The sequence below is a fragment of the Berghia stephanieae genome, chromosome 2 (genome assembly GCF_034508935.2).
Source record: "Berghia stephanieae isolate SIO BIC M18660-M18661 chromosome 2, UCSD_Bste_1.3, whole genome shotgun sequence".
Classification (NCBI taxonomy): Eukaryota; Metazoa; Mollusca; class Gastropoda; order Nudibranchia; family Aeolidiidae; genus Berghia; species Berghia stephanieae.
This window is the reverse complement of record NC_088361.1, coordinates 96372772-96385509: the sequence shown is the minus strand read 5'-3', so window position 1 is coordinate 96385509 and position 12738 is coordinate 96372772. Positions and strand designations below refer to the sequence as shown.

The following is a 12738-nucleotide window of genomic DNA, read 5'->3' as shown; positions in this document are numbered from 1 at the left end:
GGATTCCAAGTCAACTGCAATGCTTCACATAAAAATATAGGACGAGACATCGTGATTTTAGAGCTCAATACAATTGTTTTTGACCGAGACAAAGCTTTTACTCATTTCACACCTGGGTCTGATGAGAGGATGCCCTTTACCTAAGGACTCCGCTTTGCTTTGCCAGAATGGGACTCAAACCATGGCCTTCTGGTCTAAAAGCAGTAGGTCAATTTACATCTTCACAATACACTTGACCATGAACCATTGAAGGAAAACCACCAGAAACTCAACAATCTTGAATTGCGTTTAAATGTAAAAAAAAAAAATGACTCATCATTGTCACAATTTTATATTTTATTCACAGATGTCTGATGAAATTGGAAATGTCCAAACTGCCATGGAGGGACTTGACAACAACTTGGACAAAGCCGGAAATTCGTCATTTGAAAATGTGAGAATGTGATACTTACTATAAAAAAACTCAATAATATTTATTTGTAACACAGCTAGATAGCTACTCAATTTGGAAAAAGGCCCCCAACCATACAAAGCATTTTTGTCAATTGACCAATCATCATAAGCACGGTCCCCAGATATTTAGTATAGTTTGAGCGTTGGAATCGAAATGTTAATTTTAAATTTTGTGCCTGCACCAATCTTAATTAATGCAACATATTATGTCTTTTCTTGTTTATAGTCTATCTGGATTTTAAACTATTTATGTTTTTAATTGTTTTTGTCGTTGGCTGCAGAAGGGTTTTGAGCCTGAAACGTTTGAATGGGGAAATGAACATTTAGAAATGCTTTGTGAAGCGCAATGAAACTGTAAAAATGTTCTTTATAAACGTTACTACGTTTAAAAAAAACAACCCCACAGCTCTATGATATGCTAATATCATTCACTTGGTCATTGATTGCGGCCAATCTAGACTGAGTTCCACATAATAACATTGAGCAACTATTATTTGACTTTGACTCTTAAACAAGATTGTTAATTCAAAACATATATTTGAACTGTACCTTATATAATTTCATTTTCTTCCTCTTCCCCCCCCCCCCCCGCCCCTCCCCCCTCACAAACCCTCACATTATTTTGCAAGGGACTTGAATCTTACACTAACAGAATATTTGGCGTCGTGGATGCATACATCAATCGTCTTCTTCATGCTGTGAGTTGTGCCCACTCTAACCAAATGATAATAATAATAATAATAATAATAATAATAATAATAATAATAATAATAATAATAATAATAATAATAATGATGATAATGATGATGATGATGATGATGATGATGATGATGATAATAATGATGATGATAATAATAATAATAATAATAATAATAATAATAATAATAATAATAATAATAATAATGATGATGATGATGATGATGATGATGATGATGATGATGATGATGATAATCATAAAAATAATAATAATAACAACCACAACAACAACAACAACAACAATAATAATAATGATGATAATAATAATAATAATAATAATAATAATAATAATAATAATAATAATAATAATAATAATAATAATAATAATAATAATAATAATAATAATAGTAATAAGAATAATAATAAATGAAAACGTTCCTACAAGAGCTACAATTTGACTTTTGCTTGTGTCGTTAATGATAAAAATCTCGTATTTAGAACACTTGGAAATATTTTACCTATCAACATGTATATCTTTATTTGAAACTTTTTATAGATATGATTTTTAAACCTTCCATCTTATACATTATATAAAAGCGTCACAACAATTTTAACAAGAAAAATGATTATTTGTAATTTGCAGCTTGACTACGACATTGGGAGATGTCGACCAGTTTGGGACATCTACAACTATATTTTTGTGGATAACATTTGTGACACTTTAATTGCTTCCATGGTTAGTAGTGAACTTATTTAAATTCCTTTAACACCTTAAATGCTGAAAATACTTCAATTTTATGGGACAGCGTGGCTCAGCGGTACGGTCTTCCAGAAAGGTACCTAGTTCGATTACCCACTGCACTGTGTGGCCTTGAGCAAGTCACCTCGCCCTAGCTCAATTTGCTGCGCTGCACTGCGGCTGACACCTGGGTTATTCCAGTCTTCCCTTGGAATAGACCCTAGAGACAAATTTCCCCTATGGGATGGATAAAGGGAATTTTATTTATTTTTAAAATTTTTTTATTTTATTTTACCCCTCCATCCTGAAGTGCATAAATGATGTGAGTTTGGTTTACTGACTGTCCTCTTGGTACTTGATCAGCTCATAAGGCAGATGCGGAGGAACGCCATCTTTCTCGGTTGGAGGCCATTTTTGTCATCTGTCCCCAAGACCATCCACTAGCTTTCATTTCTCTCTCGATACTTCTCCTTCAGGTCTCCAGTCTCCAGTGGGCCGCCCCTTCTTCTCATTCTCAGGGAGTCAACCTGAAGGCTATCCTGGGAATGGCATTCGAATCCATACTGAGGACATGTCCAGTCCATTTCCATCTTCTCCTCTTTACAGCTTCAGATTCTGGTTCAATTTGTGTGCATTTAGCCAGTTCTTTGTTTGAAATGACTTTTGACCAAACTATCCTCAGAATCCTTCTTAGGAATTTGTTTTGGAATGCATTTAGTTTGTTAGAAATGCTGCCTGTCAGTTTCCCTGATTCGGAAACAGAGGAGAACGGAGAATTTGGTCGGTTTAACGATCAAATTTCTGTCATATTGAGAGATGGTGTCAGATGACAGCTGTATTCCATATGCAAAAATATAATTAACATTAAAAAAAAAAGTGGAATAAAGTCAAATGAGGTAGTTCAGTATGTGTTAGCATGTCGTTGCTTTTATGATTATGTCCCGATTTTTGTCATAAACAAGTGACTTTGAGCTAGGTTAGGGCATTGATGAGCAATGTTGAAGCTTTACATACATTAATCTATCTCGCTCTGTGTGATTGAGAATATCTTTTAAATGCCGATACAAAAAGGAGACGCAAAACACAACTAAAATGGAATTATAATTCCATATGATGTGATGTGTTAAACAGCAATACGATTTTGTCAGGAATTTTAATCAAGGAAGTAAGCTATATTAATGTTCACTTTTCGTCTACTTTTCTTTTAAAACCTTTGTTTTTGCAGTTCATTTTTTTTTCTTCAATACTGTCCTAAATAATATGTACCGTTTATAAGCTTACCTTTATCATAATATTATATATATATATATATATATATATATATATATATATATATATATATATATATATATATATATATATATGTATATATATATATATATATATATATATATATATATATATATATATATATATATATATATATAGATATATAAAATATATATATATATATATATATATATAATATAATGTTTCTAAATTATAGAATGGATTCTGGTTTGCCATTGGATGGAGCTTAGCTTTCTTGATGCCAAGTATTGTTATTGCAACCAAACTCGCTAGTCTCTTCAGGACCATGACATTGGACGAGTAAGTTTTATATATATATAATGATAATGAAAATCTGACATAATCAACCCAAAGTCAAGCCTCATATTTTATGCATGAGAATTAATAACCAATTTTCCAATCCTCCTGAGCTGACTTTAATTTCTTAAACTAGTCATTTAGAGCTAGGAGGCCCTTGGAGCCAGATGCTAATCCATCTCCAAGTTCGCACAGACCCAGGTCAGAAATATGAATTTTGAGTCTTTTGTAGTTTAGTGCGGCTATGTGGTCTAGTGGTATGACACTCACTTTCGGATCGGAAGGTCCTGGGTTCGAGCCTCGCTCGGCGCATAGTTGAGTCCTTGGAAAAGGCTCTTTACTCAAATTCTCTCACTGTACTCAGGTGTAAAATGAGTACCTGGCCATTAACAGCAATGTCTTTGTCCGAAAAAATTGTAATATTGCCTAGCAGGCGTCATGTCCCGTCCTACCTGTCAAATGTTGCTGTTTACTAGTGACCCCTTGTAAAGCGTTTTGAGCACGTTTAGTGAATATTGCGCTATACAAAAGCTCAAATTTAAAAAAATAATTTTTGGAGCCAGATGCTAATCTATCTCCGAGTACTTTCTACCAGCTCGCACAGACCCAGGTCGGAAATATGAATTTTGAGTCTTTTGCAGGTTAAGAATTTTTTACATTCTCTAAAATATAACATCAATTGAACACTAAGTTTCATAACTTTGACTTTGCATCCAATTTGCAGCAATGAGTTTTTACTATACCAACATAACACTAGTTTGAGGCAGTGGAGCACTTTTGTGGTAACTTTAAGACTAAGATTCATAGAGTCAAAAGTCAATATAAAGTTTTACAGTTTTCATGCTGTCATCAAAGGGATAGCTTAAAGCATATCCAAACAAAGAAGAAAAAAAACTACATTACAAAACGATGAATATTAAAATAAATTTGAATTAGAACTGAACATTTTTCAAAATGCATGGTAACATTAAACAAAGACAAAAGGCTACTCCCCTAACATAGATAACAGTAGAAGCTGTGAAGCATCATGTTTAAAATCAAATGTTAGCCCGGAGATTTTGGCAATGTGACAAACAAAACTCATGGACAAAAGCATAATATCGTTTACCAGGAGAGATAATTGATGAAATTAACCTACACAAAGATGATGAATCACTTTATTGAGAAAACAAGTTCCCATCACCGAGAGTCAAACATTTTTATAACGTTTTACAAGCTCTACATTTCTACAGGGCATCTACCTAATAGTAATAATAATGATAATAATAATAATAATAATAATAATAATAATAATAATAATAATAATAATAATAATAATAATAATAATATAATGATGATGATGATGATGATAATAATAATGATAATAATAATAATAATAATAATAATAATAATAATAATAATAATAATAATAATAATAATAATAATAATAATAATAATAATAATAATGATGATGATGATAATGATTATAGTAATAATAAATAATAATAATAAATAAATTGAGCTCTTATATAGCGCAATATCCACTAAATGTGCTCAAAGCACTTTACAAGGGGTCCCTGGTCAACAGCAACATTTAACATGTAGGACGAGACATGACGCCTGTTAGGCGATATTACAAATTTTTTTTCGGACAAAGACAACGCTGTTAATGGCCAGGTACTCATTTTACACCTGAGTGTGGTGAGAGAATTTGAGTAAAGAGCCTTTTCCAAGGACTCAACTATGCGCCGAGCGAGGCTCGAACCCAGGACCTTCCGATCCGAAAGCGAGTGTCATACCACTAGACCACATAGCCGCATATAATAATAATAATAATAATAATAATAATAATAATAATAATAATAATAATAATAATAATAATAATAATGCTTTATTCATCCCAAAAAAGGAAATTTGTGGATGGATGTGTGTGTGTTAAAATATAGATATAGATACAATCCTTCAAATTGCGACTTAAAACATTATACAATTACACAGATAATAGTACAAATAAATAAAGAATATAATATAAATAGTACTTGTATATATCTGCATGCCTTTTTCTCACTTTTCTCAATCTTTTCTATGTCACATTTCCTGCTTGCATTTCATAAGTTGAAAGCTTAAAAAATTTTGACCAGTTTTGTTATTGCCGTGGAAATTTAAAGTTTTTAACATTCCCACCCCCTAAAATTGCCATTTCTTCCATTGTTTGTACTGTTCATTCAATACAAAATGATACTATTCAATCCTTTACATCGTATTGTTTCATTTTCAGTTTGTATGAAACAAGTTACACAGAGCCATACGAGTAAGAATTTTATTTATCCTACTCTTATTATCGAGATTAGTTTATTTCTGAGGATATAAGGATCAATCATGGGGCAGCATGGCTCAGTGTTTTTGCTTCGTACCCGAAAGGTACCGAGTTTGAATACCCGCTGCGCTGTGTGGCCTTGAGCAAGTCACCTCGCCCTAGCTCAGTTTGCAATGCTCCATTGCGACTGATGCCTGGGTCATTCCAGTCTACCCTTGGAATAGACCCGAAAGACAAATTTCCCCTATGAATTGAATAAAGGGAATTGTTTTTTTAATCATCAATGGGCAATGACCTTAACAGTTTGATTACAGTTCCATTAACATTATATGAACATTTCAGCCTTTTGATGCATTTTCAAATATTTTTTTTTTACACTTTAAGCAGTTTAATTGAACAAAACCATTATGAAGAAATCATTCCAATTAAACGACATTCCAATTGACCGTAACTGATTTTGTTGGCACTCATAATTTGATCAATCTATTAAGGCTACACACATGCAATAATTGCATTAGCTTTTCTAATTTTGCAGTAATTGTAGTGAATGTAACAAAAATGGTTACAGAGCTTCCTTTCTATTGCTTGTCTAAAATGCCCTCCATTTTTCATTACGTGTTTGTAGCATGACGGATGTAATGAGAATGAGTCACTATCCTGGCTACACGTTTACTATGAACTGTCATAACACTCATAACACTTGACCTTGTATAATTGAAAGAGACACGAAACTTGGTCCACCTTAGTTTACAACAAATTGCATTTTTCTATCTAATGTGGAATACTCGTCAAATCAGACAACCTTTTGTATGGTACCATAATTGATTATTTATTGTTCCCCAAGACGCCCAATCTGTAAAGCCTAGCAAATAAGATAAAAAGGAATTGATTATAAGTGACTCAATGGCGCTGTTGATTTTGAACCCACATTTATAACTTTATTATTCCTCTTAACTCTGAAAGAAAAATTTCAAGGGTTATTTTTAAAAAGTGTGAAAAAGTTTCATGGAGCTCTGAAAACTTTCCAATTAATTGGTGATTATTATGATTAATCAGTTTTTAAAAATTATATAGAAAAAATTATGTCACAAACAGATCACTCCAATTAAGCAGAGTTCCTATTACCAGATTCGATTGTATCTGAAAACAGTGAACATTCCATTACTATCTAATCCATTAACCATATCTCTTTCGCAAATGAAAATTCTGTTTTAGAATTAGTATAGTTAAGAATATCAGATTTATCATTTGTGAATCTTTAAAATGTCATGTTTGCATTCAATTCATGAAACGTACTAATGTCATTTCTCATCTCTATTTGCTTTATTCACATCTTAACTTCTTTTGCATTAAAAAGAACTGCTCAAACCAAAATTGCTGTTACCGCAAGGGCCAACCCTTGATCCTAATTTCTTTTCATTGTGTATTAAATAGTTTTGAAATTTCTTGATATACTTTTAATATAATTCGTTCCTGAAATGGTATCCAAAATTATGTAATAAGGAAATTTTCTGAGATCTAAATCGAATCAAAATAAAATTGAATATGACTCTTGCTAGTTAAAGATTGGACATAATATTGATGGGCAAATACTTATGGCTTGGAAGAATGCGTCGCTGAACTTTCTTTAACTTCTGAATAATCATTGAGTATGTTTTACCATGCTCTGGTTTTATTTCATTTCTCTCTCTATAATCAAGCACATCAATAATAGGATGAGAAATACAAATAAACGCCTGTTTATTTTGAAATAAAAATATGTGTCATAAAAATCAGAAAATATATGTCCTAAATAAATATGCCCCCATTAGGCAATTGCTCTTAACATTCCATGGTGAATATCGCAACTCCTTGCTTTCAAACACTTTTATCTGAACACGACATATCTTTTCAAATGATATTAGAATGTATTGAGTGTGTTTGTTTGTGTGTGTGTGTGTGTGTGTGTGTGTGTGTGTGAGAGAGAGAGAGAGAGAGAGAGAGAGACAGAGAGAGAGAGAGAGAGAGAGAAAGAGAGAGAGAGAGAAGAGAGAGGGAGTGTGTGTGTGTGTGTGTGTGTGTGTGTGTGTGTGTATGTGTCTGTGTCTGTGTCTGTGTGTAAGTGTGTGTGTGTGTGTTTTTATTTTTTTTTTTGGACTATTTCTTTCACAATATAATAAAAATAATATGCATGTCCGTTTAAATTTACGATATTTTCCCTTGGAATCCTATAACACACTAACATCTCTATATCAACAGTGACGAGGTGACAAAAAATGGCAAAGGACCTCATGGGAAGTAAGTCATCTCTCACAAATCATGATGTTTTGAATGTTTGGGAAACGTAATCGTTTATTATTATTATTATTATTATTATTATTATTATTATTATTTATTATTATTATTATTATTATTATTATTATTATTATTATTATTATTATTATTAATATTATTATTTATATTATTATTATCATATCATATCAGTTATGGGGCTTTACAATGTTCCAAGTGTTCCTTAAATGACCTTTAAAGCATAATTAACAATACATTACACGTTGCATTTACTTTGAGATAAAAATTAAAATTAAAAAGGGAAAAACAGATATAAGCATAGAAGAAAATAGATAAATTAAAAAACAACAACAAACAAACAAAGAAAACCCCACCCATTCTTATTATTGACATATTATGAATAATCAGTCAAGTATGTATTTTAAAGCAAAATGTTCCCTATCAAGGACATTTTAAACTTTATTAATATCTTTAGCTTTTTTAGTTTGAAATTTCCGACTATTCCATGTTTTGGAAGTATGGAATATATGTAATGCATTCTTATTTATTTAATAATTTTTATTTTTTTTGGAGGATATTAGCTATTTACACTCGGTATAAAACATGTTCAAAGAAAAGTAATCAACACTAGGTCATCACACAACCATAAATTGATACATGCATTTATCAAGGAGGTACGATTCGAAAGTTTAATTTGTTTTCAGAAAACGGTACACTCTATTTATTCCTTATTGACTGAAATTGCAAACCGTGTTATTCGATTTAAGTGATGTAATATGACATTCTTTTTAAAGAGGTGTTCTTGGCAGTATCTGTCAGTCTGAAATCTAATAGTGATTTTTGTCCTTTTTTTTTTTTTTTTTTTTTTTTGAATTCTTGTAAAACTGAATTTTGGAATCGTCAGTAAAAATAATAGAATTTCATTCAAAGTCACTGAAGTCTTGGCCAAATCTTATTAATGTTTGCATACATTAAGTAGAAAACATAGTCAATAATGATGATAAAAAGCAGTTTTCCATATAATTTGAGTTCATTCTCATAGTCGTATCAGAAACTGCAAGTTTTTCAATTTGCACCATATAGGTATAAATTCTGAGATTAAAGAAAGAAAGAAATATATTAGATGAATAAATAAATAAATAAATAAACTTTAATCGATCAATCGCAAGATTGGATCATGTAAACATGGGATACAGGAATGAATAAAAATTAAATATTGTCTACAAAATACAGTGGTCACTGCTTAATAGCCCACCTTATATTAGTCACTTTGCGTAATAACCTGCTTCTCTCATGTTACAGAGATATTTCTAGTAAAAACACCCCTCTAATATCCCACTCCTTTGCCTAACAACCCGCTTTTTTACACTGAGTACACATGAGACCATTATAATTCTAATCAGATTTTCTTCCATTTTTTAGTGAAACTCCTACCCCCCCCCACCTCCCCACCAAGGGGTCTTTTCTTTGCCTTATAACCTAATCCGGCTAAAAACATGGTTATGTTGTCACCTAATCTTGGGGATTGTTAGCCGATGATCAATGTATTATATAAATGAAAATTTATTTCATATGTTCACCCCCTACCTTCCATATGGGAACTTTTGTCACTTTTTATTTGGATGTTAGAGTAAATCTAAATTTTCAATTTTTATGGTTTATAAGTTGTCTCCTTAGCAGGATCATTGCCCATGAAATGTATCAGACAATCTTTCCATTGAGCTTATATAACAAGTGATAGTTAACTTTTTCATGAGTTCTACTCAAATGCCCATTTTTCAAACTCATAATTTTTTCTTCTTATTTTCAGCAAAGTGGGACCAATGGAAATGTAAGTTGTAGATGATTCTATGTGATTACTAACAACTGTATTACATTTTTGAAGAATATATGATTATTACCAAAACAAACAAAAAATGGAATAGTTACTTGTTGATGAAAATGTTCTCAAAAAAGACAGACAAGCACAAGGGATAGAGAGAGAGAGAGAGTGATAGAGAGAGAGAGAGAGAGAGAGAGAGAGAGAGAGAGAGAGAGAGAGAGAGTGATAGAGAGAGAGAGAGAGAGAGAGAGAGAGAGAGAGGAGGAGAGAGAGAGAGAGAGAGAGATAGAGATAGATAGATAGATAGATAGATAGATGGATGGATGGATGGATAGATATATAGAGCAAGAGAATAATTTAGGATTCTTTCATGGCTTTGCATTTATTAAATTAGTTATTTTTAGCCAAACCACGATCTTGCAAGTGAGTGTTTATGCGCAGTAAGAATAACGAATTTAATAAACCCCTAGCTGTGAAAGAATACCTTTATTTCCACCCCTTAAAGGAAAATTCTTGGATATTCCATAACCAATAAGTTGTTGAAGGATTTGTTTTGTTATGAATTCAAGTTATATATTATAATGATAATTTTAGAAAACACTTGCTTTGTCCTTAAACCATATCACTTGGAATTCCCTTTTTTTTAACATTTGATTTGTATTCATATGTACAAAAGATTATTTCAGATGGCCAATCAGCTGTCTTTTCAACCTCTATTTAGGCCACTGAAATGAGCGGAATTATAGTGCAATCTTTGGATAAAATATATATTCAATGGGTTCAAAACATTATTCTGCGATTATGTTTTAATATAGCTCAGTTGGTACAGGACTCGCTTCACAATCAAAGGGACCGAGATCGATCCCGCAGTGCTGTCGAGATTTTGTTTCTGACCCCCCCCCCCCCCCCCCCATCCATCCATCCACCAGTGATTGGGTAGTTGGGTCTATTAGATCTGGTAGAAAGTACTTTGCAACAGATAAGCGTCCTATCTAAAGGGTAGCAAGCAATTGCTATTGTCTGTTTCACGCTATAGAAACCGGGATAAACTCTGCCTCCATTGGCCTAAAGGCTGCTCTGAAGGACTACTTTTTTAAAAAAATGTTTTTACTAAGAAATGATAGGGTTTTCCAAGACTAGGGGTGGAAAGATTATTAATATTCACACCAGTCGTAATATGTACAGTTATGACACTTTCGAAGATCTGTCCATAATTTACTATCAATAATAGACAATATTAAATGGAAATGGTTTACTTTATACCCTAGACCTTAGTCCATCTCGTGCCTTTAGTACATCCGGTTTCTATGAAGTGACAAAGTGTTCTATTGTAAGCTGTGATCTTTATTTCTTACTATGACATATGCTCCATCGTAAAGTCCCTGTTGACAATCTTTTTCCAGTATGACGTAACCTTCTTTTTCTTTTTACCTGCTGGCTTCGAATTTAAGGGTCTTTCTGGCATTAAAAATATATATATATATATATATATATATATATATAAGGTCAGATATAGAATTTATTATCAGGGGTAATTGTATAATGATTAAGACTTGGAGTTATTCAACTATGTAGTCAACCTATTCATTCAAGTTTAATGTGTTATAATTTATAGAACACGTTGCACCAACATCTTTTATAACTTTATGAGCTCTTAATACAATGTATAAAGAGAGGGAGGTAAAGGAGGAAGATAGCTGCCAACTGAATAAGACTTGTTAGCCATTTCTTATCCTGAGCGGATAGACAGAGAGCTATTCTCCCCTCTGTCAAGATTTAACGTAAGGTATCATCCTTTTTATAGTTTTTGTTGTTGACTGATTGAAGAAGCGTTTTGAGCACAGAGCTTCTGTGTTAAGTATTGGGTTGATTTTTTGGTTTTTATTTTTGAAGCTGTTACATTCATTGTTATTGAATACTTTTTTACAGTCCACAGCTTCTAGCAGCTTGGTATATTCTAGTAAAACTTCATTTTTTCCTTTCTCTAAATGAATTCATCACAGGGTCAGCCAAGACAAGAAGTGGTAGGATTGGAATGTGAGCAGCTGCTGTTGATTTTGGATACCAGTGTGTTTACTCTAAAGCCATGCGATTATTAAAAATAATACCATGTGTAATTCCTGGCCTCAATCCGATGTTGTATCTGCGTAAATCATATTGCATAAATGAAATTAAAAAATGATTAGTTTTATGCAAGTTTAGAGATTTTCTCGATCTTTTTTTTCGAAAGGGGGGTGGGGGGGGGGGGGGGGATTTGTTTTGGTATATCTCATTTCCCCTGTTGCCTTTATTTGTTTTTATTTTGCGTTTTTTCAAAAAATATGCGATTAGAGAAATGATATCCACCCTCCTCACTAAAATGATATCTATTTACTAAAATAGAATTTTCTTAAATTTAATTGCGAGTGTCCAGTTTACCCCCCCCCCCCCCCGTCGCCTTATATTACCACAGGGAAGCAGGTGGTCTCTAATCTTTTTTGCAATGATCCGCTATGTTGTCTTGTAAAATAGACTAATAGTAATAGTCCAGTTAACTGAAATGATAGGCACTGATTACCATTGCCTTGACAAGAAGAGAGAAACATAAGAGAATATGATATGCATTGTACTTGCTGTTGTCTTTTCTCTGTTGAGCTTTTTGAGGTCCAGTAACAGCGACCATCTCTCTCTCTCTTTCTCTCTCTCTCTCTCTCTCTCTCTCTCTCTCTCTCTCTCTCTCTCTCTCTCTCTCGTTTTTATCATTGCCTAATGTAATGCAGTGTTAGCTACAACATAATTGTTGAGATATTTGCTTTGATTTATAAATATAATATCATTGGTTTTGGGACAATCCTATAATATTATTTCATATTTGTTACTGTTATATTTGACTGC

At 32.4% G+C, this 12738-nt stretch overlaps 1 protein-coding gene across 1 annotated transcript in view; it reads left to right on the top strand.

The window, feature by feature from the left end:
- LOC144965946 (prominin-1-A-like) overlaps positions 1–12067 on the top strand; it is a 67045-nt gene extending 54978 nt beyond the window's left edge. Inside the window, exons 21-28 of the mRNA XM_078901830.1 lie at positions 347–433; positions 1083–1151; positions 1793–1885; positions 3375–3478; positions 5733–5765; positions 8010–8048; positions 9853–9873; positions 11868–12067. Of these exons, the coding sequence (XP_078757956.1) occupies positions 347–433; positions 1083–1151; positions 1793–1885; positions 3375–3478; positions 5733–5765; positions 8010–8048; positions 9853–9873; positions 11868–11892 (471 nt within the window). The 3' untranslated portion in view covers positions 11893–12067. The remainder of the gene's footprint in view (positions 1–346; positions 434–1082; positions 1152–1792; positions 1886–3374; positions 3479–5732; positions 5766–8009; positions 8049–9852; positions 9874–11867) is intronic.
- Positions 12068–12738: the final 671 nt, after the last annotated feature.